Source organism: Fusarium phalaenopsidis (genome assembly GCF_050370095.1).
Source record: "Fusarium phalaenopsidis strain FUZ10S chromosome Unknown contig_32302, whole genome shotgun sequence".
NCBI classification, from domain to species: Eukaryota; Fungi; Ascomycota; class Sordariomycetes; order Hypocreales; family Nectriaceae; genus Fusarium; species Fusarium phalaenopsidis.
The window spans coordinates 4,717,259-4,743,968 of NW_028145405.1; the positions used below are offsets into that span (position 1 = coordinate 4,717,259).

At 55.2% G+C, this 26,710-nt stretch overlaps 5 protein-coding genes across 5 annotated transcripts; 1 reads left to right on the forward strand and 4 right to left on the reverse strand.

The window, feature by feature from the left end:
• Window positions 1-8,192: 8,192 nt before the first annotated feature.
• LRP88_08807 (transcription initiation factor IIA large subunit) lies at window positions 8,193-10,164 on the reverse strand (the record flags this gene model as incomplete). The annotated part of the gene is made up of 3 exons (XM_083245305.1): window positions 8,193-8,277; window positions 8,352-9,334; window positions 10,045-10,164. The coding sequence occupies 3 exons, from the start codon at window positions 10,162-10,164 to the stop codon at window positions 8,193-8,195; spliced, it is 1,188 nt and encodes a 395-aa protein (XP_083099799.1).
• A 1,043-nt stretch (window positions 10,165-11,207) lies between these two features.
• On the reverse strand, window positions 11,208-13,019 carry LRP88_08808 (glycoside hydrolase; the record flags this gene model as incomplete). The annotated part of the gene is made up of 1 exon (XM_083245306.1): window positions 11,208-13,019. The coding sequence occupies one exon, from the start codon at window positions 13,017-13,019 to the stop codon at window positions 11,208-11,210; it is 1,812 nt and encodes a 603-aa protein (XP_083099800.1).
• A 981-nt stretch (window positions 13,020-14,000) lies between these two features.
• Window positions 14,001-15,861, reverse strand: LRP88_08809 (WD40-repeat-containing domain protein; the record flags this gene model as incomplete). Its single annotated transcript, XM_083245307.1, has 2 exons — window positions 14,001-14,122; window positions 14,175-15,861. The coding sequence occupies 2 exons, from the start codon at window positions 15,859-15,861 to the stop codon at window positions 14,001-14,003; spliced, it is 1,809 nt and encodes a 602-aa protein (XP_083099801.1).
• A 797-nt stretch (window positions 15,862-16,658) lies between these two features.
• On the forward strand, window positions 16,659-19,069 carry LRP88_08810 (uncharacterized protein; the record flags this gene model as incomplete). Its single annotated transcript, XM_083245308.1, has 3 exons — window positions 16,659-17,097; window positions 17,158-18,088; window positions 18,142-19,069. 3 exons carry the CDS (start codon window positions 16,659-16,661, stop codon window positions 19,067-19,069), a joined length of 2,298 nt encoding a protein of 765 aa, XP_083099802.1.
• Window positions 19,070-21,015: 1,946 nt separating this feature from the next.
• On the reverse strand, window positions 21,016-23,680 carry LRP88_08811 (zinc-coordinating transcription factor SFP1; the record flags this gene model as incomplete). Its single annotated transcript, XM_083245309.1, has 5 exons — window positions 21,016-21,059; window positions 21,202-21,259; window positions 21,318-21,498; window positions 21,577-22,611; window positions 23,001-23,680. The coding sequence occupies 5 exons, from the start codon at window positions 23,678-23,680 to the stop codon at window positions 21,016-21,018; spliced, it is 1,998 nt and encodes a 665-aa protein (XP_083099803.1).
• Window positions 23,681-26,710: the final 3,030 nt, after the last annotated feature.

Consider the following 26,710-nt stretch of genomic DNA (forward strand, 5'->3'; position numbering starts at 1 on the left):
TGCTCGGACTGCTGATTGAGATGCTCAAAAGGCCAAGGCGGAGGCAAGGAAGAGCAATGGCGGAGAAGATGTCACGGGCAAGGAAGAAGCTGGAGAAGATGAGGAGGAAGGTTGTTGATACTTATTATTGCCGGCCGGAGGGGACGTGGAGCGCGGAGCGGCGTGTGTGGGCATGGGATGGAAGTGGATGGGATGGGACATGGATGGAATAGAGAGAGGGACGGTAGGTAGGTAGGTACAGTAGGTACAGCACAGGCAAGAGCAGCGCAGCGCAACAGAGCGCAGTGCAGCGAGCGAGCGCAAGGAACCTACTACGTAGTAAGGCAGGTACGGGCAGACAGCCCAGGTACAGGTAGCATGGGACGTGGGACCCGTGGGCGTGGCCCTTGTGATTTCTCCCCTTGCCTCTTAGTATTGCACCCCCCGTTGACCGTTGTTGGTCGAATTTTGTTTTGATGCGCCGCGAAAAGCGGTTTAAGACTTGTGTTACCATCCCTGGTGAGTCCGGTGGGCTGGGAATAATTGAAGTGACAAGGCGAGGTAGGCTGCTGTCCAGCAGGTATGGGCAGTACCAAGCATCCATTGCAGGACCGACAGTCATGAATTGTGCTGGCCGACCAAGCGTCCATCCATGGAAGTAGACAGACAATCGAATATTTCGGGACACACCTCTACTGACTGAACTGGAGGTGGGTGGTAAGGGGAAAAGAAAGCCCAGGGGGGCGTGGCCGTTGTAGGGCCCTGGCGCCGCAACACCATGGCAGAGTTCCGGGGGCAACCAACTTCGATTCCCTGGGCTACCATCCAAGGATGGATATGGCTGGCTGACTTGGGGACGGATTCATGGAGGCAAGCAGGTAGGCAAGCAAGCAAGCACGGCTCCTTGACATGCAAGGTACCTTGGCGGCACACAGAACTCGCAGCCCGCGTGCCCAGCGTCAAGACACGACCTTGTCTTGGTTGTCCGGAGCCAGGCCTGCAAAGTTGGCCTCTTGAAGTTGGTTTCTAGGACCAAGGTGGTCTCCCCGTCGGCCTCGTAGCTGGCCGCCCCGAGGTCTTGTTGTTCTGTAACACCCGAGATCACCTCCATTTTCGGAACCGCTTGTCTCTCCAAGCTCCCGGTATATGTTTTAGTGCCGGTGTGACCAAGGCTTTGCATCTATTCCGAGATAGGTAATCAATGTGTCAAACAAAGCCAGAGGCGGTGCCCAGTCCCAGACTATGCCATTGTTCCCCCTCGAGGTCCAAGGCGAGGTGGGCGCTATGATGGCATGGCTGTCACGGTAGATGGTGCCGAAGCCGCAACCGCAACCGCAACCGCCGGGCGGCCTTGGGAACTGGACGGGTGTCGTCTAGGTTTTTTTTCCCGCGTTGGTTAGGTTGGTCGGTCCCCTCCCCTCCTCCTCCTTCTCCAACCGTGCCCGAGCCATCAATCAGTGATGGCTCCATGTCACTGTGGAGGACTGGGAGGAGGACTGGTGGTCCCGCCGGCGGTGCGAGGCGTCTGTGTTTCGGGGTTGCCAAATGCCCCTAGCCGACCACGGCCGTGCCTTAGCGTCGAGCGAGCCATGCCATTTAGCGCGGAGCAGGGAACAAGGAACCATCCATGGATCAGCGAGCGAGGAGAGAATTAGAGACAGCTTCAGGTGGGTGGTGCATGACCATGACCATGACCGGCACTGAGGACAAGGCCTGCCGCCCTCCAGAGTGGCTGAGTTGGGGCCAGCATCCATTGTGGATGCAGATGAATGGCGTAGCGGGTAGTACTTGATCGAGGATCGAGGGAGATCGGCTTCAAGAGCAGGCCATATTATCACCACCTGCCTAGGTGGGCAACATATCTGACTACTCCCTAGTGCGCATAAAGTTGTTGTTATTAGTGAGCCTCTCCAAGATGGACGCCCGGGCCCATTTGGCCTCTTCGACAGCAATTCAAAATAAGGATCTGCTCTTATCTTACAGTCTTAATCACGGGCAATGGCTGTTATAGGCATGGAAGGAGGATCTTCCCGCACATAGGTCATGAAACGGGTTGAGGAAGGAGACAAGGTCCGGTCCTTTTCCGTCTAAATCGAACAACTTCTCACCACCAACTTCTGCCTCCATCCATCTACATCCACCCTGTCTGTCCTTCAGTCATGTTTCCCCCGAATTCGTCAACTACATCGCCGGCTCCGATTGAGACAGAGGGAGAAACCCGCAAAAAGGAAAACTATGCGCCATTCTTAACCGTCGCTGCTCGCCTCATCCCCCCAGCCCAGCCTCCATGGATAGTGGACGCCAACCAACACACAACCCGACGCGATGGGAGGCTTCCCTAGTGCCCGCCTGCTCCTCGTTGCGCGCCGCCGCCGCCGCCGTCTGTCGCAGGGCCAAGGCTCCCTAGTGACTCGAGCTAGCCGCCACCCTTTTTCTTTTTTTATTGCCAGACGCGCCGAGGTAGGTGCTTGATGCCAGGGCTGCCCCTTGCGCTGGACTCTCCGCGGCACGCCCGCAGGCAATGGGCAGTTCAAAGGAATGCCCGGGCGTTGGCGCATATTAGCCCCCCGACCACTGAGACTCATTGATGGATTCCTGTTGCTTGGCTTTGGACGCTGTTTGGCCCCATCTCTTCCCGCTGTCCTCGTTTCGTCCCGTCCGGACGCCGCCGTCTCCATCGTCGCCTTTCTTTCGACTCACCGGCTAGGGTACCTGGGCCAAGGTAGACATGTGCATACCTGCCATTTCCTCTCTTGGGCTTTGGTTTTCAGCTGTGGCATTGACCGTTGTCGAGGGCTTGGATCTTCGCCGTGCTGCTCGCCACGAGTCTTTCTCAAGAATTACGAGATCAGCAACAGATGAATCGTTGGTGGCTTAGCAGGCTACCTATTGATGGATGTCAAAGTGAGGCGACACATGAACCAGAAACGCACGCCTTGCAACATTCACACCAGCTTTATGCCCATCGAGATGAACTTACGCGCTGGATCCCAGCCCTCTGGTACAGGAGGGTTGCCAGCTTCACCCCCCTTGCAACAACAGCACCTCACCTGGCCTCGCTTCCTGGGCACACAGCTTTCGGCCCGGCTGCGCTCCTGTTGGCACTGTATGTATTTGGTCCAACTGTTCGTCGATCCAAATCATGGATTCTGACTCTAGGCAAGGGATTGGGCCAGGGCTCCCCCGCTCTGCCCACTGCATCGGGTCACCAACACCGCTCGCTGTCATGAGCCTCCATATTCTTCAACGACCAACTCTCCTTCCATCCAGTCGAGAGGGGGCGCTGTGCTGCGCTATGCGGGCGCGAGCTACGGTACACTTTGGAAGCCTGCACTTGTGTTTACGCACCAGCCCATCACCAACACCACAGCAGCCACAAGTCCAAGACGAATCTACGCGGGCCGCTATTCCCATTTCCCCGCAGCTAATGCTTCATTCAACCAACCGACTAACATCCTTGCTGGGCGAAGCGCCTTGCTGTTCTGAACCCTTTCTCGTCCAATCCCAGCAGACGAACCGACAAACCATAACCGCCCACCGTCGACGTACCTTCTAAATCATGCGAGTCGCGGCTGGCGTCCAAGAGCGCCGGCGTCCGTCCACTAACGACACTATCTTGACTGTGCAATCCTTGATCTGGGGCACTCCAGGGCGTCACTCCGCCTCAGGATTCCGGCCAAAGGAGAAACCTCCATGTACAACTACTCGCGAGACTCAACTTAACGACAATTTATTGTCGAGGACAGCGCAGGGTTCGTGGCTCGAGATAATTCTGCATGAACTCATCTTGAAATGAAACTTGGAGCTCTGTCTCTGATCGGCCATTTACATGCTGTGCACCCTGCAGTGCAACGTTCTTGCGGACCGTCGTTCCTGGAAACGAGCTGCTGGATGCGGCTCTATCGGAGCACAGCAGCGGCTGCTCGTCTGCCGACACAACTGACAGGATGCAAGTACCTACAAACATCGACCGGGCTCAAAACGTTACCGTCTCGCGGATGGGAAGAGCTTACCTCGGGAGATTGTCGAAACCAATACTGGGCTTCATTATCAGCTTGCATGTGACTTCCCCTGTGCATGGGCATTTCCCGGGTGCCTTTCTTTATCAATTGCTACCTTCACAGTTGATACAGCCAGCACCTCTGACGTGTGATTGGAAAGGGCTTCCGCTTCAATTGAGATACGTTGTGCCATAACCGAGCTACCTGGAATATTCCTGTCCACAGAACCCTGACAACCCGAGACGCTAACCAGTATTCCTCTGCTTGGGATAACAGCACAAGTTATTGTCAGACGATGTTTACTATTGTCACTTATCATGTTGCCCGCTACTTTCTCCGATGCTTCATCCGCTCAGAAAAGAAACAACTGGTCGACCACCATGGATTGGCAGTGTCTTGATAATGCTGATCAATCGCGATTCTCTTCAGAAGCAGGATTTGTTCAAGTCTTGCAAGGACGCCCGTGTTCTCGCAATAGCATGAATCCAACCACGGAGGCATGTTCTTTCACGGATACAGGCCGCTCGGACGTCACATCTTAACGACGAGTGTGCCCCTTTTCCGACTAGGCTTGACACGTCATCAAGTCACGGCTATCTTGTTCGCCTTGGCAGCTATCGAAAGCTCTGCCAACGGAGGAGATGGGTTCGATTTCTCACGCCAGGCAAGTGAGGGAAAGTCCGTGGTCAGAAATGGGCTGGTCATCCGTCCCAACAACTGGCAACTCTGGTACTAAATGGCAGAACTAATGTATGCATGCGTACGTTAAATGGCACCAATCACAGGCCGCCAATGATTGACCGCAAAGCCTCCTCCGTCGAAACCAATCCGCTCATTCATGCAAGTCCAGGTAGGTCGTGCGGAGGAGGTGAAATGAGGTTTGCACGGTCCCATCCCTGAACCCTGTCTGTTCCCGCGCTATCCAGAGGGCTGGGTCGGAGCCCTTGGGGACGGAACGTACATGGCCTGGCTCGCGGAAGTAGGAAACCTTTACATCTAACTGGTTACCGACCTCGGCATACTGGATTGGCTCTCAATGAGAGAAAAGAAGAATCGTCTCGTCAGCGACTGACAAGGGCTTTGTACTTGCCCATCACCGACATATGCCTCCTCCATTAATGGATCTTTCAATGGCGCTTCTCATCATCAAACCCGGCTGCCTTCTTCCAGGCGGGTAATGACCGCGCGCTTGGGTTCATACGACTCCCCCTGGTTAAGGAAGGGTCCACATCTACTACATTGGCTGTTGACGAATACGTAGGAGGTTCCGGGGATCAGCTACCTTCCAGCAACCCGGGCAATATCGGCGGCTGTCGAGCTGGGGTTTTCGTCTTGTTTCGTGGTTTCAGCACAGTGCGCATGACTCCACCCCTGGAGCTGCTGGACCAGATCCTTGGTTCGAGGACTACACGTGGATTCCGGAGGAGGTTTGCCTGGTGCGTCTGAGGTTCATCCTCCAGTACCCCCACGATTGTGGGCGGTCACGCTGAAAGGTGAAAAGGCGGCTTTTGCGAGAACTCGTGAGGATATTGAGCCTCTGGCTATACTACCAGGTGTGCACCATCAGCCTGTGTGCAAAGAGCCATGTTGCATTTGTGTCCCAGACTTGGAAAAATAAGACGCTCTCAACAGGTTCACATATCCCGAGTCTTGGAGGATGGTACCCTACAACAGCGCTCTTACCGTCCTCTTGGGCAACCGAAACTCCAAGGAGGCGGACAAACCTGTGGAGAGTCCCAGAGTTCTGTGCAAGCCCGGACAAGAGTCATCTGCCCCTGGCAACAAGGGAGCTTGATACGAGACGAAGCTAGGAGCAGCAGACACCGCCATGGCCCCGTCGAATCCACCATGGACTAGGTCGTACCATTCCACCGGATACCACTACGTATGTGGTATGTCAGGCGACCTAGCAGCAAGACGGCGTACGAGCGAGTGCTGGCGTCTGGGTTTCGTCTGCCACGACCAACATGCTCGCGGCATGTTAGTGATTGAGCAACTCTACTCTGCTTGTGCCGCCAGGAAGCGAAGTGAAACGGTGCTTGGGGTGGCAACGGTTCGTCCTGAGTTGGGGAGGATGACCTAGGAGGCAGAAGCCAGGAGCCACGGCGACGGCGACGGGTGAACTGTCCTTGGCGATGGATCTGCCTTCTGCATGGCTTGCAGGAGACGGTTCAGAATCGGTGCCTGAGGACTGCGATCTTTGACGCTGGCTCCTCGCTAACAGGGGGGGCGTAGAGATTGAGAGGACGTTTATCGCAGACCGCTTCAGCCCCTCTAGGACAGGGGGTCCCCAACCAGCGCGTGCGCAAGATGGACCTTGTACATGGTCTGATGGTTCCCCAATGCTACCTCAGCGTTTCCTCCGAGTCAGCAGCTTGATTGCCAGCAAGAGCTTGCCCCGGTCCATGAGGATCGTTTTACATGGGGGGGTCGAACGGCCGAAATTTACCTGTCGCGCTGATTCATGCATGACGAGCTCTAACGCCATAGGCGAACCCGTCCCCCCCTCCCCAGTCACGCTTCCCCGACACGACGAGACAGACTCCGCCGATTCCTCCCCTCGAGCTGAGGCGAGATGGCTGACCCCTGCTCGCTGTGCCGCACTGGTGCAATGCCCCGTCCCAGACTGTCGGGTCCAGCTTTGTGGGGTCCACGAAATTAAAGCATGCCGGCGGCAGTTGGGGGCAGCGGCCAGAGAGGGCATTTGTGAGATGCTGCTCGCAAAGCTGGATGCCCGTGCCTCTATTGCCATGCCACGAGGCGCTGCCTGCATGCGCATGTTGATGGAGAAGGCGTCTGAAAGCCTTTTATGGCAAACCAATGGGATATCGCAGCACAGTACAACTCGTCAACGATGGATGAACCCGAGTGCGTGGCATCATGAGCTCGCTAACCTTGGAACCAACAGACGCTCGCTGACTGAGTAGGCTATTGTACTGTACCACGTCGGTGGGATGAGATGGAAGCCAGCCCAAAGAAGCAAAGAGCACCCTAGCCCATGTCTATACTGGGGACGGCTAAGCCGCATTCTTACTCTCGTCGCACACACAACACAAGACGATGGATGCACACACACAACCCAACCCAACCCTGACAACACACATGGACACTCGCGCACATACAACGAACCCACTAGGCTACTGCACTTTGCGGCCGACGCAACAACGCGCCGGTGAGAATCTCTCTCTCTAGCAGCAACAAGTCAACAACAGCATAACCGGTAAGGCAGGGATTGCGAGTGCTGATCCTGCCCATGTCGAGAGCCAACAGCTTCCCAACAGTCGGTGGCTGCAGATTCCCAGCCCCCGGGGGCCGACCCTAGGCTGCGTCCGCTCGTCGGTTTCTTTACTTTTTTTTTCTTTCCCTTGCTCCCCTTTGTCTCTCTTCCCACGTCGGATGACAGACCAACAGCCCTTTTATCACCTGCCAGGGTCCATGGCCCACAGTGCTGCTTCATGTCAGAAGTCAAGACAAAACACGAGATGTTTGAGCTGTGAAAACGACAACCAACATACATGAGATCCTGTGACACTCTCTGCCTATTACGTCACTTGGTCAGAAATAAAAAAGGACAGAAACCCAAGTAGGCTTTCAGCACACACACGGTCAACATTTTTATGATTATCTTGTTGGTCAGACTACGTACAGTATCCATTGATCAGCCCCAGGTACTGCTCGCCTCGCTATCGCTCACTGCCCTCGCCGTATTCACGTCAGACAGGGCAAGACAAGGCAAGGACGGGGACATGGGAATGTCATGAGCTTGTCGCGGCTAAACAATCACCCCCTCCCCTAGGTAGCTAACGTGTTCTCAACACACTCTAGTTGCGGCCGGGCCCGTGGCCTCCGCACCGATAAATGAGAAAAAAAGAGGAAGAGAGAGAGAGAGAAAACATGCACCACGTATGTAGGTGGCCTCCCGTGGAAAAATCCCGATACGGTCCCAGTCTGTTGGCCGCAACGTGTGGCACCTGCGGCCTCCAGTTTTGCCCACTCGCTCACTGACTGCATCTGCATATGCGTGACCTGCGGCCCAGCCTCAAGCCTCACCCGCCATTCATCATCAATCCTGTGCTGCTTTGACCGAGATTCCTCTCCCCAAAGTGCTTTGTTTTGGTGTTGGTCCGCCTTGCGCATTTTGGACCTAGTCTCCATCTAACCATGCCGGCCGTCTAGCAAGCCGCCCTTGAATCGTGCCATCCATTGTCGGCCCTACCACTCGTATTCGCCGGTAGCCTTGTGGAAGACATACTCCTTCCCGTTGACGGTCAGGACACCGTCCTTCAGTGTGCACTTCCTATTGAGGTTGTTAGTAAACAAACAGCAAAACAAAGCCCATGATGGACATCGTAGGGAGGCAAGGGTTTGTACCACTTGTTCTTGACCCGCTGAACCTTGTCATACATGCAGAGCATGATGTTGCCCAGACCCTCGTCATCCACATCGTCGTCGTCCCGGTCCTCTTCAGGGTCGTCCAGGTCCGAGTTGATGGCATCTTCATCCTCCTCCTCGCCATCATCACCTCCATCATAAGCGGCTGGCTGCTTGCCGTTTGCACTACGTGACTTTGAGGCCGAACCGTGTCTGGTCGCTTCCTTGAGGGGGAGCATCAAGCCACCGCCTTCCATAGACTTGGCCTTGGCCAGGATCTGCTCATGCAGCATGCGGTCAATTTCAACTCGACCCAGCTCGCGCAGGTCACCAGAGGCCCCCCGTTCCATGAGAACACCCTCGAACTCGTCGGCATCACCCGCGCCATCTGTCTGGCCGTTGCGGATATGGGGCTGGCCATTGGCGGGTTGTTGTTGGGCCGTGGCAGCGGCCATCTGCTGGCGATACAGCTGCTGCTGATGCTGTTGTTGCTGGGTCAGGCCTTGCTGCTGAATTGCCTGCTGTTGCTGGGGAGCAACCCCCTGTTGCTGACCCTGTTGTGGCTGCTGTTGCTGATGGAGAGCGCTGATTGAACCGGCAGCTCGCTGTCCATACTGAGCCTGTAGTTGCTGAGCAGCTCGGTTCGCTGCCACGCTGTTCTTGTCATTCATGTTGTTGTATGCCTGGTAGGGCATAGGGTTGCCTTGCAGACCAGGCTCCTGCTTGATAGCAGGTCCCTCCGTCTTCACATAGGGGGCATCTGGCTTGACACCATTCTGGGGCTGAGCTTGGGGCGGGTTTACACCGGGTAGAGAAAGACCCTGAGGCACAGGGACATTGAGTTGTGGTGAGAACTGAGCCTGCGCATGTGTAGGGGCCGCTGATGTAGGAGGAGGCGCAGGTTGAGCAGGAGGTGGAGGATCAGGCTTGGGATCCCATGGGAACCGGGCAACGTCGAGTTGGGTCAGTTTCCGCTGCCATCCCTAGAGTTGAAGCCATGTTAGTCAACTGATGCAACCGAAACAAGGCAGAGAGTGTGCAAGTTTGAATAGGTACAAGCCAAGACAAGATGTTGTGTTTGTGCCTGTGCCGCAACCTCATTCCGCGCCTCGCCGTGTCTCATCAACTTTCCTCTGGCAAGGCAGACAGAAGAGAACGAGCAATAGGCAGCAGCAGCGTTTGATAGGTTGTGCAATGTGTGATGCCTGGTGGTGCAGGGCAATGCAGGCCAAGTGGGTTCGTGATAGGATGAGGAAGCACGTGAAGTGGATTGTCTTGTGAGGGGTGAGGGGATTCGGAGCCAGAGAGTCCAATCAGAAGGCAGAGGCTGGTAGTGGGAGGAGTCACAGGGCGAGGCGCGGCAGGGGCTTCGGGCTTAAAAGACCCAAATAGTGCTGTGTCGCCCCCTCCCGTAACCCCTAACCCGCCATCTCCCTCCGCTCGCTCAGCGCGACCTTCGGCGCTCGCCCGCCCAGCAAAACCCCCCTCATGAGGTCTTTTGTCCAAAAGTCTGAAAATGCCAGTTGCATCGCCGTCGTCGCTTTCTCTTGAAAGACGGCAGACTTGTCCTGGAGAGTGGAGAGGAAAGCATCGACCACGGGTGTGTTGTTGAGGGCCTTCCCATCTTGGGTGATGCGAACATCGAAACAACCAAACTCAAGGCACCAACATAGTGAAAACCTGTCTATCTTACCTGTCGCAGTTCCTCCAGCACTGATTCCTCGACACCGCTCTCCTCAAAATCGACCCGCGAGCTGTTGATGACCTCGTCGATGATGGTCTGATAAACGTTTCCGACCGCTTGGTTCGACATGCTTCCGGTATCGGGCTAATGTTGCCGACGGACACGAGTTTGTGTGGGAAGAAACAGAGAAGACTCTCAACTATCCGTGACTCAATGCCTTTTGTTGATGCGCCGCGAACGCAGAGTTGTCGGGGCTGCGCCTAGGCGAGCAGCAGCAGCACGAGGGACTTGGTGATGGTGCGGCGACGGGTATTCGACGGCGCGACAACAGGACGAGTGTTCCAGAGAAGCAATTCAACCCGCGCGATAGGTAAGATGTAGCTGGACGCGCAAGAAAGAGTGACAGAGCAAGGCGCGATGTGCGACTTGCTCGATGCTTGATAATCGACTAGACCGTGACCGACGTAGGTAGACGTGCACTTGACAACCAGCCAACTGAGAAGCAAGCAGAACGAGTTGCGACAAAAGAAAAAGCACTCTCAAAATGACCAAATTGATCAAGACTGGAGAAAACTAGGATGCGCCGCAAAGAAAGGGATTCGTCGGCCGCGTCGCACGGGGTTCGTAGGTAGACGACGAGAGGTTCTGGTCTTGTGGCAGGTTGGAGTGCGCCTTTGTGATGTGCAGTGGGGAGAGTTGGTAGCCTCTGGTAGAATCTGGGCTTCAACAACTGCGTTGGCCCCCGGGCTGACTCAGCACCTCCAGCTACTAGGCTTCTCAGCGGGCAAGTGTCAGTGGAGGCAGACCAGGCACACCACCACCATCCATTCACTGAGGTGCACCCAACAGCCGGCAGGTCCCACTAACAGGGCTGAGTGCCTGAAACTGCTCAACCATCCATGGATGGGAGCACAGTAAAGGCCTGATAAGGGAACTGAATGTCGTTTCTTTAACTTGAAGCTTATGGCGTTGTCTCTTCTCATTACTTTTCTCATGTATTCTTACTGAAACGTGGTAGCCGAGTGCAGTCTTGTGACTTTGCCTTGGGTCACTCAACCTCCTGGTCTGGAGTTCTCTTGCAGTTCATATTCTAATTAAATACAAATAAGGAAATCTTGTAAATCTTGAAAGTCTGTAAATCCATGAAATCCCAGTTGGTCTCGTAAATAAATCTAGGCTACCAAGCGCCTAAGAGGATGTGCCTCGGTGTTGAACACATACTCGTCCAAACTGATAAGATCGGGGTTGCTGAAGATGAGGTAGAAGTACTTGAGAGTCTCGCCCATCCAGAAAGACTCCATCGAGTCCACCTCGCGCGGCTTCTCATCAGGCACCGTCACGTCCCATACAGCCGTGTTGGCCAGCTCCGTCTTGGTGGCCTCCTCGATAGCCTTGAACATGGTCCACGCGTGCTCAGCAAACTCGGACTTGCCCGTCACCCGGTAAAGCATGAAGACGCTCTCGATGGCCTCGGGGCGCAGGATGTATCGGCGATCCGGGATCTTTGTGAAGCCTTTGGGAAGATGCTCATCTTTGATAATCGCGTCCACCTGCGCTGTGTCGCTTTCCTGGATCTTGGCCTCCTTGAGAACGCCCTCCTTCCATCGCTTCTCATCCCATTCACACGCCTCTTGGCTGGCGCAGGGAACCATGTAAAAGGTCTCAGGCATAATTCCGTGAGGGAACGCCTGGTATGTGTAGATGCAGCCATTGGTGAGCTTGACGGCGGCTTCAATATCCTGCTCGCGGTTGAACAGTCGTCCGCCCAGCGCCATCATGCCTCCGAGGAAACACACCAGATGTTGGCCCTGGCTCTCCAACTCAAGCTGAATTTGACCGTCCTTGTTCTTGGCGTGAATCTGCCCAGAGATGAGAATGTCCTTATTCTCGGGTGTCATCGGCCGGAACAGGTTGTGCTGCAGTGCTGTGTCCATGGCCTTCTCGTACATGGTCTGATAGATGGGCAGCTGGCCACCCATCATGGCGGCCATCTTGGGCAGATACTCATACACAGAATCTGCCATAGCCCCAAGAGTAAAAGTATTGCCTTGGTTGAAGACCTGGCTCTTAGCATCCACAACCAAGGGCCATTGACCCGGCAGCATCGTCGAGCCCTGTTGCACGGCCAACAGGTCCATGATGGTCTGCGACGCGTCAAACCATTTAGGGTCGCCCGTCAGCTGTGAGAGCTTTGTAAGCTCCATGCACAGGCTACCAATCTCAGCGAGAAGAACACCAGCACCAGCAATTTGGTCCTTGCCCTCTTTGGCGGCGTGGAAGTTCCAGCGGGTGATAGGCATGTGGTTGGGGGTGTCAAATGCCTTGTAGATCATCTCGCCCACCTGGACGGCCTTGCGCAGCAGACGCATGTCATTGCTGAGCTCAAAAGCAGAGAGGAAGCCTCCGAGATAGCGAATGTTGGTCTCAAAAATGTTGACTTCCTTCAGATCCGTCTTGGTAAAGTCGATCTCCTCGGCGGCAGCAACAGCCTCATTGAACTCATCCTTCATGTCCATAATCCACAGCGAGTCCAGTGAATCAACTAGAGTAGCGGCCCAGCCGCCAAAGGGATTGGTCTGGCCTCCGGACACGGGGCTGAGCTCATCGGCCATCCACGCGTGCTTCTTGTACGCGTTCCAGCATCGTGTAAAGGTCTCCTTGACTGCCTGCTGGCGCTCACGGCGCAGCTCGGCGGCGCTCACCGTGAACTCGGGGAACGTGGCCTGGACCTTGGGGTACTTGATGGGAGCGGCGGTGGGCAGCGGCTGGAAGGCGGAATGGGGATAATTGACCTTGACGGAGCTCCAGAGGTAGCTCGCATCCTGGTCGGTTCGCCAGAGCGAGGCCTTCACGGGCCAGCCGTGGTTCTGGAAGCCGCCGGCGCTGTAGTAGCCAGGTCCAGGGGCCTTGCTGGTCCAAAAGAAGAAGAGGACCAGCGTCATCAGGCCGCCTACCAAGACGAGCCCTCGTGTGCGGAACAGCATGGTAAAGACTCGTTTTGATGGGTGGTGATGGAGAAGAAAAAGGTACAAGTAGCTTGTTTGGGCTTTGGATTCGAGACGGAACCTGAAGGGAGGGAGGGGGCGCCAAACCAGGGGGCTCTCCCGAAGCTAAGGTTGAGCGTAATCTCTCCAGGGTCTGGCCTTAGAATAATCTAAACTCCTGCTGGGTGAGTTTCGAAACTTTCCAGGGTGGTGCATCCGCGGCTCCACCCCCACCAGCCGCTATCACAGGCCATACACAGTCATGACGCGCACTGTGGCATTGTTTACGGTTGAAACGTGTAAGTTTGAGTGTATTCAAGAGCTCATCAGAGAGTTAGAAGAGATTATAGACGGTTTAGTATATGATTTGGTAAACGAGTGAGTAGCTGGCTGAGAGAACATAACTCGTCCCTAGTTATCGGTCTGCTCTGGCTTATCGTCTCGAACTTACACCTGAAATGCAACCATCATCGCCCTTACAACTCACTCTGACACAGCTGGAGGGAGTCGTCTTAAAGCAGACGCAATGTGCAAAAGAAAGCTGATGATAAATGATGTATTGTCTTGTTGCAAGCTATCTACGGAATGTGACGGTCCCAGCCATCCTTCCTACACCTCAGAACGTGGTTCATAGTGAAACCTCAGTCAAGCCCGTCATGTCACAACAATCAATCAACGCGATATAAATCAAAGCCATGCTCCTGGCATTTTCAATTCCAAACACAACATTTAATGCGCCTATTCGCCCAATCCCAATATTACCAACACGATTCCTAAAACTCCAACACCAAACAATTGCCAATTTGTCGGCTTCCATCATAAGGGTCATGACCATTCCGTTCCGTTCGTCTCTACGTGGAGAAGCACTTTCGTACCACGCGTACAAGGGCAGGCAAACGCCCAAACTCCGTGCTTCAAAATCCAGAGAGACCCAGATACCAGTGAAAGATCATACCTACCTGGCCCAGTGGGTACTGGCGCTTATCGGATAGTCATCTGCTTGGCCATGGAGGCCTTGCTGGAGGCACCAGAGGCACCGATGCCGGCGGAGGCACCAGCCTTCTTCTCAAAGATCTTCCAGAACTTCAAGCTCTCATCAGCAGCTAGTGACATGTTAGTAAAGACTCTTCTTCAAGGAGTGACAGCTGTTCTTACCAGCAGTAGCCAGCATCTGGCCGTCGGGGCTCAGGCAGCTGTGGAGGACTCGGCTCTCGTGGGCGGGGATCTCGACAGTTCGGACGAGAGTAGGGTAGCTCCAAATGCTGAGAGAGTTGTCGGGGAAACCACTAGAGCTGACAATCTCGCGGTGGTGGGGGCTCCAGCGGAGGGAGGTGACCTGAGAGCCGGTGTCGATGCTGTTGACGCGAGCGCCAGAGGTCGAGTTCCAGAAGTGGATGTGACGGTCATAAGAACCACCGCCAGTGGCGAGGAGGTTCATGTTCCAGGGGCACCAGGCGAGAGCCTTGACGGCAGCCTTGTGGTTGGTCTTGGTGAACTTGGGAACAGACAGAGATCGAGCGTCCCAGATGGAGACGAGGTTGTCGTTGCCGCCAGTAGCGAGCTGAGCACCATCGGAGCGCCACTCAAGACCGCAGACCTCAGAAGTGTGAGAGACAAGCTCAGCGACCTTGTGCTCGGCGATGCGGACATCGTGGTTGAAGACGAGGCCGCTGCGGGCACCAGTGGAGAGGAGGTGCTTGTTCCAGCCCATGACACCAACACGGGTCTCATGGCCGAACATGCTGCGGATCTTCTGGCCCTCGGCGACATCCCAGATCTGGACCTCACCGGTTCCGAGACCAACACTGACGTAGGCGCCATCGCCAGACCACTTGACACTGCTGACGTAGGTGTCGGGAGTGGTCTCAAGAAGGCAGCTGACACTGCCCTCATCGGCAGACCAGACGTAGACGTTGCGCTCAAGACCAATGGCAACCTGGTTGCCGGAGCTCCAGTCAAGAAGGTTGAGGTAGTAGTCGTCGACCAGGCCGGGGGCATCGAGAACACGCTCAGGAGCGGTAGCGATGCGGCGTCGCAGCTGGGCAGAGCTGGAGGTAGTAGACCTGAGAGGTCGGTTGTACTGTTGTCGCAGATCGATGGGCTTGGAAGACTCAGGGGCGGCGGGCTTGAACTCCAGGATACGGGTGTTGAGGCTCACGCCGCAAGCGTTGGCCAGGGAGTCTTGGTAGGCAACAGTGTTGGGAGAGGGTCGGGAGTAGTCAGGCTCATCGTCATCGTTGATGTTGAGATTCTCGAGAGCAGCCATGGCCTCGTCAGCAGCAGTGGAAAGAACCGAGGAGCTGTCAGTGCTGCTGCTCTTAGGTCGTTGCCGGTCAGACAGGTCCAGCTTGCCAGAGCCAGCGTTGGCGATGGCGGAGCTGGCGCCACGGTTGGGGATGAAACGGTCACCGCCGTAGTTGAGAGTGGTCTTGGTGGGCTTGCCACGGATGCTCTTCTTGGACTTTGTGCTGGAAGGGGTCTTGGTGTTGTTGCCGGTACCGGTGAGAGTGAAGTCAGAAACACCCAGCTCGAGAGCCTTGCGGGGAGTCTGAACACCTCGGGCGATGTTGGACTTGGGGGAATCCCGGTGGGAAGCCTTGGAAGTCGATCGGGCAAGGTGAGACATGAGGTTGCCGCCATAGGTGGAGCGGCCATTGACCCTGAAGTCGTTGCTGGACTGTCGCTCGGGGGTGAATGGGGACGAGTTCAAGTTGACGGGGACATTGGATGTTGATGTCTGTTGACGAGGAGAGGGGGTCAAAGGCATCCGTCCGCCAGCGGTCCGGGCAGAGAAGAGTCCCTTGTGGGACTTGATGGGGGTCGTCACAGCTGCGGAAGCCATTGCGAGGACTGTGATGTAAGCAGTTTCAAGAGACACTAGCTAACGGTTCCTGTTTATTAGTATTATTTATTGGGATCAATGTTCGATAAAAACCGAAGAAGACGCCTTCACAAAGATGCAACGAAGTCGGAGGGGTGATCAGATGGCCAAGGCGACAAGATCTAGCGGACTTTGAAAAAATCTTGTGGAGAGCAGTGGATAAGCGGTTGAGAGTGAAGCACAAGGCTTGCGTGAGCGATGAGTATGAGAGAGGATGTGAGGAGGAGAGCGGATGGAATGTGGTGGATAGTGAAGAGAGAAGCTGCCCAGAGGTGAAGCCATCGAGGTCTTTTATTTACTTTGAGCCCCACCATGCCTCTGTCCGGGCAACCAGTTTAAGTGACGTCGGAGTGAAGCTAAATCCGTTCCGCGCCCCGGAAACGCAACCGAACCAATCACGGCGACGCCAAGCCACGAGCCTTGCGCCGCTCCACAGCTAGAGCCCACTCAAATTTCTCTTCGCTGAGCCGAAACGGGCCAGGCCCAGGGTCTCTTCGACGAGGCATCACCGCATCCCACGTCTCACACATCCATCGACATCCACTCGACATCCACTTCCCTTCCCTCACCGACCGGGCGACCCACGAACCGAACCCGTCATCACCGACCGTATCGCGGCCGACGCTCCCTTCATCTCCTCATCCCTCGTCTTCTCCCTCCGACTGCTGGTCTGTCCTTCGCATCAACAACCCAACGTCGCGGCATGAGCAGGTAGCGCCACACGTCGCTCCCTCGGCTTACACTTTGCAATTTACGCCATGGCTCAACCTTCAACCCCCGGCCAGGTGCCGACCTCCATCTTCGGCGGGCCTACCCCTGTCGCCGGATCAACGCAGCCCGCCAGCGTCGCAAACCAGACATCCAGCTCTACAGCGCTCCAGCTGCACCAGACGGCCACGCCGCCGTCCGCTGCCTCTGCTGCCTCGTCTGGCAATACCTACATCATGCCCAACTCACCCGCAAAGGGCCGTAGTGTGGCAGATGGATACCGGCCCAAGATCACCCGCACGCTAGGCCAGAGACCCGCCTGCCTAGTCAACGCCTCGGTGACGTACTGTGGGAATAACCAGATCTACGCCTTTGGTGGTTTTGATCAGTATACCGATGAAGTTTACAACCATGTGCTCAGGCTGGACCTTGTGAGCCATCAGTGGAACCTCGTTGACAACTATGGCGACATTCCTGGAGTTCGAATGGGTAAGTTGCCTGCCACCCCTCAGGCTTGTTCGCGGGGTGGGACTAACTGATCGCGTGCAGGACATACCGCGACACTATATCAAGGGAACAAGCTCTTGGTGTTTGGCGGCGAGAACGAGCATCGAACCTACCTGTCCGACCTGATCATCTTTGATCTCAAGACCGCTCATTGGACTCAGCCTCAAGTGTCAGGCCCTATTCCCAAGGGCAGAGCGAGGCACGCCGCCGTCCTACACGAGGACAAGCTCTTCATCATCGGAGGTATTACAGGCCAGAACAACTATGTGTTGGATGACATTTGCTATCTCGACTTGAAGACATTCACTTGGTCCAAGGCATGGCGCTTCGTCGGACGATTCGATCACTCGGCATACATCTGGGGCGAGAGAGTCTGGGTGTTTGGGGGCCTTAGTGAGGACATGGACAAGATCAGCGATCTGTGGTGGCTGGATCTGAAAGGAAGCCCTCAGTTCGATTCAAGGCCGCAGGTCGGCATCTTCGATCGAGGCTCCCTTTCCACTCGAGCAAGCGGCTCTCCAAGGCCGCCATATACCCTGCCACAGACGACAGCTGTTGGTGCTTCTGGGTATGCCGCCAACTCTCGAACGGCGCAGGTGAACCCTCCATCGTTCCAGCTCAAGTCATATGCACCTCTCGCTCCTGGATCTATATCGGCACTCAAGTTCATGTCTGGTCCATCGACTCCATCTCAAGGTTCAGGTATACATTACCACGCCTACTCCTCCGGGACTCTCATCGACTTTGTGACGCCCGCAGCTACGATATCGCCGAGAGAATGCTCGCTCTCCGCCTTGGACCTGGGGACTCTTCGGTGGACAAAGCTCGCCGAAGGTCGAGAAATCTTCAAGTCGGGCTATCGCTGGCACTACTGCACTATGAACGAAGATGGCACCAAGGCCTGGCTGCTTGGGTGCCCGACTGACCCTGCTACAACCGATTTGGGCCCCAATGGCTATGAAGAGTATCTAAGGTAAGTAGGTCTTCTTGGACCATTTGCAACAGTATCTCTGACACATATCGCAGTGACATCATGGAAATTGATCTTCGAAGATACGGCTTCCTCGGCGATCACTTGACGCCGGAGCCTAGGGCAGAGTCGAGGCCATCGGCGTTTACAAGGGCAACGGATCAGCCATCCAAAGGTCTTGGATCGGATCTCGCAAAGCTCTTCAACCAACCCCCTGAGACGGGGAGTGGTACTGACTTTGTCGTGACTGCGTTGGCTGGAGAGTATGATGATGATGAGAACCTCAGCTCTGGACTCATTTGCGCCGATGGGCAGTCTCAGGACCAGAATTGGCTCTCGCCAGATGCGCCGACATCTCAGCCCATCCATGTGCACAAGCTCATCCTACAGGCCCGGTGGCCACACTTTGCACGTTTGTACAATGCGCAGATGGCCGAGTTCCACACCAAGAAGATGCACATCCCTGAGCCATATACGGTGGTCAAGGCCTTCCTCTATTACCTGTACACAGACAGCATCCGCGGCACATCAGACGCCGAAAGCGACGCGACAACTGCGCTCTCGGACGTGGCTGGCCTGTTAGTCATGTCCAACATCTACAACATTCCCCATCTCCGTCTGCTCTGCGTAAATCGCCTCGCCAAAGAACTCGACGTCGACCACGCCTGTATCATCTGGTATTGTGCAGGCCTGGCCAACGAGGAGTGGCTTCGAAAGCGTGCCGCGAGCTTCTGCATGACGCACTGGGGCCGCATCGTCCGTACACAGGGCTTCCTCAGGCTTCCTCGCACTGCACTCGTCGAGCTCTCCCAGGAGATCGACATGGAAGGCCGTGTTATCGGTGGTGAGGAGCTCGAGTGGGGCAATATGAATGGCCGGTATGGCGACATGAGCCACTCTGCTCGTAAGGAGAGCATCAGCAGCAACCACACTCAGATGATCGAGTCCGAGGCTGATGATGAAGACGGCATGGAGATGACCTGACGTCCCTATGCAAGCGCTGCCATGCGTATCAGACGCCCGATATAACTTTATCCCACCAACCACAAACGCAAACCTACTGCACCCCACGTTTCACGAAACACTTGATCTTGACGACGTCACGCAAACGACGGCCATTGGAGCCCCCATTTCCTTCTTTTTTGTTTCCTCTTCTTTTCTCGGTGCCTTGCTTCCCTGTCACTGGCATTGTCCCTTGTCACCCCCTAACACACGCAGGGGGGTTCAGGCGGGAGTGGCACTTCCTGTCTCACTCCGGGGCAGGCAAGCTAAGCTTTTTGTCTCACACGTAGCGCTTCCGGTACATGGACGCTGCATCTGGTATGTCTTTACGGTACGGTACGGTATTGTATGATGGTATATGGAGTCTGTAGGGGTCACGTTGGTTTTCCTCATGGCAAATGCGGTGTTGGCCGGGCCTTGTTCGCTGTTGTTTTGGGAGCATCGCAAGGCGTTTGGTAGTCGTATCTGTCATGAAGTGTGTTTTTTCCCTCCTACAAAAATAGATATAACAGGAAGCGATTGGCTCTCATTGGAAACTCGTTCGACCATGTTCTCTGAGCGACTCTCCTTCAAGTGACGTCTTCCTTCTGGGCTCCTCAAACCTAGCACGGAGTTGTTTCCAAAGCCGGCAAGGTTAGTACTTGCATGATAAGTTAGTGTAACTCTCAGCTTGGTTCTGTTTGCAGAAAAGCTCATGCCGATCCCGGACATGACGTTAGGCCACCCCCTCTCTAACATTGAAGACAGACAACTCAACTCCAAGGTGGATGGCATTGGCTAACACAAGCTATCGACGCGCAGGCGAGAAGAAGGATCACGGCAAGTAGGGTAAAGAAACAATCGATGCAATTCAAAGCCTTCCGTGATATCTATTGCATAAACGTAAACTCAGACAGTAAAGTCAATCCCACCACGCCAGAGCCATGCTGCCCAGTCTATATACATCATGGCTTCGCTTTTCGGTTTCTCGCTTCCGCTCCATCATCGCTTTTTCATCCTCTCACCCTCATTCCACTCCTGTCTCGGTAATGACAGACATCGCGAGACTCGACTGCAAAAACCACCATCTCACCATGATTGAGTGAGACTGGACAACAAAACAACGACCCAGCGTTCAAGGAGGAGCAGCAAATCAAACAAAGAGCTAAACAGAACAAAACAAAAAACCACCGAGCTTTTCTTTTGCAGGCGTAAACATCAAAGGCGTTCCCGGGGATCCATGTAAATGCCAGTTTTCCCAACCTGTCGTCTAGCTTGCAAGCATTCAACAACTTTTTCAACATAACTCAGCCACCAGCTTGTCATGGACAAGGAAGGACCAAAGGCCCGGGCAAAAGAGAGGCAACAATGTTCCAAGTATAGGGCCATCTCCAAGAAGCACCGAAAAGAAATAGGCCCAGGTTGATCGACGCAATTCATCCGGTGCCAATCGTCTCTGATCCTGTATGGGTGTTTGCTAGTCCGGGAGTGACACCGACAGAGTGAAAGCCAGGCTCAAGAGGATAGAGGAGGCACCGGACAGATAAAGACCCAGAAGAGAGAAAAGAATGAGAGGCGTTGGTTGAAACGTCAGGCGTTCAGACGGGCAGAACAAACAATTAAAGAGGAGTAAGAGAGGCAAGTGCATATAAACAAACAAACATCAAACTTTTGGGGGTTGAGACTCGACAGCCTTGAGGCCGAAGACAATCTCCATCTCTGTCGTTTCCGGTGACTAGAGCTGCAAGCATCCTGATAACAGGTACCTTAACGCCTTTGCAAAATGCTATCAATCGGGGGCATAAAAATCAAGCAAAGGTCCAAAGGGGTATTGACAAGAAAAGACGAAAGTGACGCAGCATGATGTTGACCTCGTGGTCCGGCACGGGTCTAAAGAGTGAGCCGGCGTCATGCTCGAGTTGAGTTGGTTCCTTAAAGAGTGATTTCGTTCATCCAAGTGTGTAGGTGAGCAGGGCCTTGAGCGCCGATCGAGCTCAAGGCGCCAAGTATCCAAGTTGTGCCCTTCATGAGCGATTCGATTCTGCTCGCAATCACGTTGGATGGGGTCCCTCAATGTCAGACGGGCCGTTTTTATTGCATCATCTGGTCTTCGCCTATTCCTGGAAGGTTCATACCAGCTGCAAGAGCTTGGAGCTTAAAGTCTGGATTGCATGGCAGAGAATGGGCCTTGTGCTGTTGGAATGCATCAGTATAGGTCCACATGTCAACAAGGGGGTTCTGTGTAACGCACGTATTTCAAGCCGTTAAGGTTCTTGTAACGCTTGCCGCAGGTTTCACAGCTGAACGGCTTCTCTTTCTCCATGCCCAATGTTCCGGGGTAAGGAGCACTGGTCTCAGGGTTGACGATGGAAAAGGTACCGTCTCCATTCTCGTGCAACTGCTGTGTTTGGTGACCGTGTGTCTTGTGGTACCTGCAGCTCTGTCAGTATGCAGATTGGCTGGTGGAGAGACCTCTTCTTTGTCATCTCCAATAGTGAGGGGCAACTTACTTGAGGCCGTTCTGGTTCTTGTATGCCTTTTCGCAACCAATTACAGGGCACTTGAAGGGCTTGTGTTCCTCGGGCATCATCATGCTCTGCAGGCGCTGCATGAGAAGCTTGTTGGCAGCCGGGTCGTTCAGTTGAGCTTGGTTGAGACCTAGCTGAGCCAACTGCGCCTGGATTGTGCGGTTGGCGGCCGGGAAGGTGCCGTTGGGGCTAAACAGATGCTTGCCGGGGTCGTTGATGCAGAAGTTGGAGTCGTTGTTATTCTGGTTGCCACCAAAGTTCATATCACCAATGTCATTTGTGTTACCGCCCATGGGCATACCAGGAAGATCCTCGTCCAGATCCACCTGCTGGCCCCGGATCACTTGTCCCTGTGTGGTGAGTGATGGAGTGTTGACAGAGGAGACAGTGGGGTTGTTCTGCAGGCCGAAACTTGCGGCCGCTGGTGTTGGTGGTTGAGAGGTTCGCAGGCCCTGGGTGAGGCCAGAGGTGTTCATGTTGAGCTGAGGTCTCTGCTGTTGGCCGAAGAGCTGTCTCGTCTGATGCATCCGCTGGCTATCGTCCATCTCCATGGTGCCCACAGCGTCATCCATCTCCATATCCGCCACGGCATCCATATCATCGTTCAAATTCGATGTCATGGTGGAACCCATGTGCGCATCGTGGGCACTCTGCTGTCCGCCCATCATCTGCATAGCTGAGCCCGGAGCCCTATTCTGTTGTCCCAGTTGTGCGGACGAGGGCTGCGTGTTGCCGTGGCCCGGTGCTGCCGAGTTAGCTCGGGAAGTAGACATTCGTGGGGCACCGGGCATGCCCATTTGAGAGAACTGAGAGAAGGCATTGTTCCGCGCTGTATTTGGGCTGGGCTGTGTATGTGCTTCTTCGTAGTGCTGCAGTAGATCATGAAGGTTGGGTAGGATCTTGCCGCAACAGGTGAAATCTCGCATAAAGTTGGCTTCTAGCTTGGGCAGGTATGAAGACGAATGGAAGCTCGGTGACTGGTGGGTACCGAACGGAGAGGTGCCTTGCATCATGATACTGCAGACCCATTATGTCAGTAAAGAGTGCTCAACGAAACGAGGGCTACTAGCTCAGGCGGGAGGGCGCATAGGTCTCGTAGGGATAGCGCATGCATCTAGCCCACTGGGCAGGGACGGAGCCCAAAGCCCAAAATGGCTCGCCGCAGGAAAGAATCCAAACGACCGATTTTGTGTGCGAATGGCGGGGTGTAGTCACAAGCGTCCAGACGAATGAGCCCGCCCACCGCTACAAACCATGCCGTCTCGCGTCGGTGGAAAGGATGTAGTAGAGTAGAAAAAGCTTGGTGGTCGGACGATGAGTCCCCGAGAGCGGCGCTGAGAAGCCGAAGTAGGGCAGTGATCGGAGGGCGAGGGCAGGGTGAGGGAACGTGAGTAGGAACAACTTACTCGTCTCTAACAAAGCTGCCAAAGGACATGCCGCCCCAGCTCATTCCACCCATGAGGCTGCCGGCGAGGGATTCTCTTCGGTTACGGTTCGCATTGTCGCGGTTCGGATTGTTCATCGATATGGGCTTTGGGCCGGCGCTGACAAAAGAGTCCCGGCGGCCCATGGAAGGGTCGAGGGATGGTCCGGTGGTCATTTCGTCGGTGTGGTCGACGCGATGACGGTCGACGAAAGTAGAATCGGGTACAGCGAAGGGGTTGCTGGTGTTCGGAGGCGACCAGATAGAGTGGCCGGCGAAGGTCGACTTCTTGGTGGTGATGGGGATGGGGATGGTTGGGGAGGAAGTGTAACCGAAAGCAGAAGGGCTGGCAGCAAGATAAGTAGCAGCCTCAGCAGTAGTAATAGTCCCGTTCGCAGAGCCAGAGGCAGCAGTAGCGGCACCAGAGGCAGTGTTAGCGTCAGCTCCGGTCGGGAAATGGCCCGTGGTAGGGGTCTCCGGCTGGGGCGACGGCGACTGCGTCAGCGAGCTCGAGTAGATGGGCGACCCTGGAGAGTCAGGGTAAGCAGCAACGGCGTCGGCGAAGTGGCTCGAGTCACAGGCACGGTTGTACCAGGCGTTAGCGGTGGCGGCGGGGGCGGCGGCCGAGGGGGCGAGGGCGGGTGGGAGTCTGGGTGCCCACATGCTGGTGGAGGTCGACGCACGCGGCTCCTGGGCCTTCGTCGTGTCGTTTGAGTTCTGGAACCACAAGAGTGACGTCCGCATCTTGTTGGCGATACCTCTGCTAAGGATGTGAGGGTAGGGATGACGTTGTTCTTGTCGAGATGGACCCCTGCGTATTAGAGCACAGAACTCTCGACGTCGAGACAGCTCAACTCAAGGTGAACAGTAGCTGATGAGCCGTCGGTCAGTAAGACAGCAAGCTGGCAGTCGGGAGGTACCTCACGAACTAGTCAGTCAAAATGTAGGGCACTATTCCCAGGTACCTTTGCGCCGAGGTGCTACTGTGCTCTGCTGTGCTGTGCTGTTCGCTGCGTCGACGGTTCCGTCGAGACGGTGTGGTTGGCTTGGCGGATTGTGTGTCAGGGACCCCAGTCCACCACTTTTAGGGCAGTGCTGGTGCTGTGTTGGACTGCAGCCGTTCAACAGGGACTCCAAAGGGATGAATATCGTCTTTGACGCGAACGGGAAACCAGCAGGAATCAATGGCCTTTTTATTCGAGCAGTATGTCGGTGCCTCAAAGTGAATTTCGGTCAGGATGAGTCAAAGAAAAGAAGGCTGATGTTTAGGTTGTGAATATGAACCCGTGCAGGCGGCCTGGCTCTGCCGCTTTTTGGGGACCTCTCTCCGTTCAGCAGCAGACTATGCCGCAGAGCTACCACAGAACTTTACTGTTGCATCTGCCTATTCACAGAGAGTATTCGGGGCTCTGTGCTCGGGACCCAACTCCTCCTGAACGATGTGTGTTAATGCGTGGTCCGTAGCACACCAGGGGCTTCCTGCGTGGAAGAATGATGCCTGAGGTGGTGTAAGTGGGCGTTCGGCTGTTGACGCAAGACAGGCAGTCCCGGTTCCTACTCCTCGCTTTCGCCCGACACGGTTGGTTGGAAAACCCGACGTATGCGCTTAAGAAGACTGATGCACCGCAGTGCAGACAGAGGAATGCGTGATATGTGTATGATGGGTGAAGGCTGTCAACATGAGCGCGGCATTACCACGGCCTGGGCAACTCAACAACGTTTGGGCCGTCAAGAGGACCAGAACTTAGGGTCAGCCAGGATGGCCAGAGAGCAGACGAGGATAACCTGGTCGGTACAACATAATATAGCGTGCGGGCATAGATAGATCTGGAATCGAGAGGTGACGAGTGAACGTCAAGGCAATGACCCATCCCGCAGTTGTCTTGACCCAGTTCAACCACCCAACCACTACGTAGTGGTACCTTTTAGTCTGGAGGACGATCGGAAGGTGTTGGCTGGGTTCTGCCTATCCCTGGTCAACGGTCCTTCTACCATTGATGATGGCGCTGTCCCTGGGCAGCCCAATCCGATACACACATCAATGCTGCATGCTTTTTTTCGCTGCTGGGGTCCTGTCTTCCCCAGGTCCAGGATGGTTCAGGCGCAGCAGCATTAAGGGTCCAGGTCTCGGTCCCCAGCAGAAAGCGCAGGTGATGGTTCATGGATCACGGATGACGGGTGACGCGGTACGTACTGTAGGTAGGTAGGTACTGCACCGAAGACGAACAAGAGAAGAAACATGCCAGCCAGGGATCAAGACATGGCATGGATCAAGGGTTGATAACTTGGAGGAGGAGGATTGGGTGAATCAACCAGGGCATCGGCGGCTGGTGTGGGGGCCCGCGTCCTATGCTTGTAAGGCAAGAGAAGCAGGCGCGCTCCATGGCAGAAAGGTGGCAGGTGGCAGGTACCAAGAGCTAACTGGAGGTACCTTCCCTCAGTACCTTCCAGCTCAGCGCTGCAGGTCAATCACAAAACGATGCCTCCTACGAGTTGGGCTGTCTGCATGGGTACCTACGGCGTCCAACCTTCAGTTGCCGTCTCTCACCTCTGCTATCAATTGAGCTTTGTGCCGCCTGTCAACCTCAGTTGTGCGCGTTCATCAACGACGAGTGTGAGTGAAAGTGGGGTTTCATTACAAGTTCCAGAAGCACTCTAACTGTTGCAACACCGGCAGATGCCGTTCTGAGAGCTTGGGGCGCTAATCCTGCCCTTGGGAGAGCTGACCCCTCCGCCAGGCTCTCGTGTTGGAATCTCTGTAAATGGGAGAGGTTTCCTGCGGTACCTGCGGCAGGCCACGAGTCGCTCACCGCACGCCTTGGGGATTATGCTAGTGCATGAGTCGAGTCCTAACTATAGATCCTCGAGGTCAACGTGGGAGGCTGAGATCCATCTCATTACCCTCGGGCTGCAGGTGGCATTACTTGCGGTGAGTGTAGGTTGTGTTTGGTGCACTGGCTGGTCTGTTCGTCCATTGGCTGTTTCTAACTGAAGGCATACCTAGGCGAGCGGTCGAGCTCGTGCAGATACCGTGTTTCTTTTGGAGATGGGATCAAGAACCTGTTTTCGAGACGACACGGCCGGCTACAGCCCATGGACATGGGCCGAGCAGCCTCGAAACTCGGTGCCAGAGCCTATGATGATGCTCATGTTGGCTAGGACCTCCCTTCTAGTGCCGACATGGACCTTGAACTGGAGCTGCAACCACGAGCCAGTGGAGAGAAGAGAATCCAATGGAGGGAGCTGAGTGGATCAACAGAGGTCCACAGCTGTTGCCAAGAAGCACTCAATTGCCTGTTTGTGCAAGGGCATTCGACTCTTTGGATGCATGGGAAACCATTTGCCGGGCCGTGGCAATGAAGGCATATGATGCGTTCACAAGGAAATGAAAGCGAAGCTCGAGCCCTCCGAGCATCGGGGATCGATCGGCGAGCAGCCAAAACGTGGGAAGGACCAGTGGCACTAGGGATCAGCGGCTGCCTTCCATCTAGCCTCTCCTCTCGTCCAGGTTCCGTTCCGTCACGTACAGTAGCGGTCGGTAAGAGGCACGGAATTAATTACGGACGGGTATCGCCCTGTTGGCAAGGCGAGTGGGCGCCTCGAGCGCCACGGCGCCTTAAAGGCTTCTAGGACTGGAGCCAATGCGGCGCTAGAAGCTCATCAGAAGAGGCCGGCCTGCTGTTCCAAAAGCAA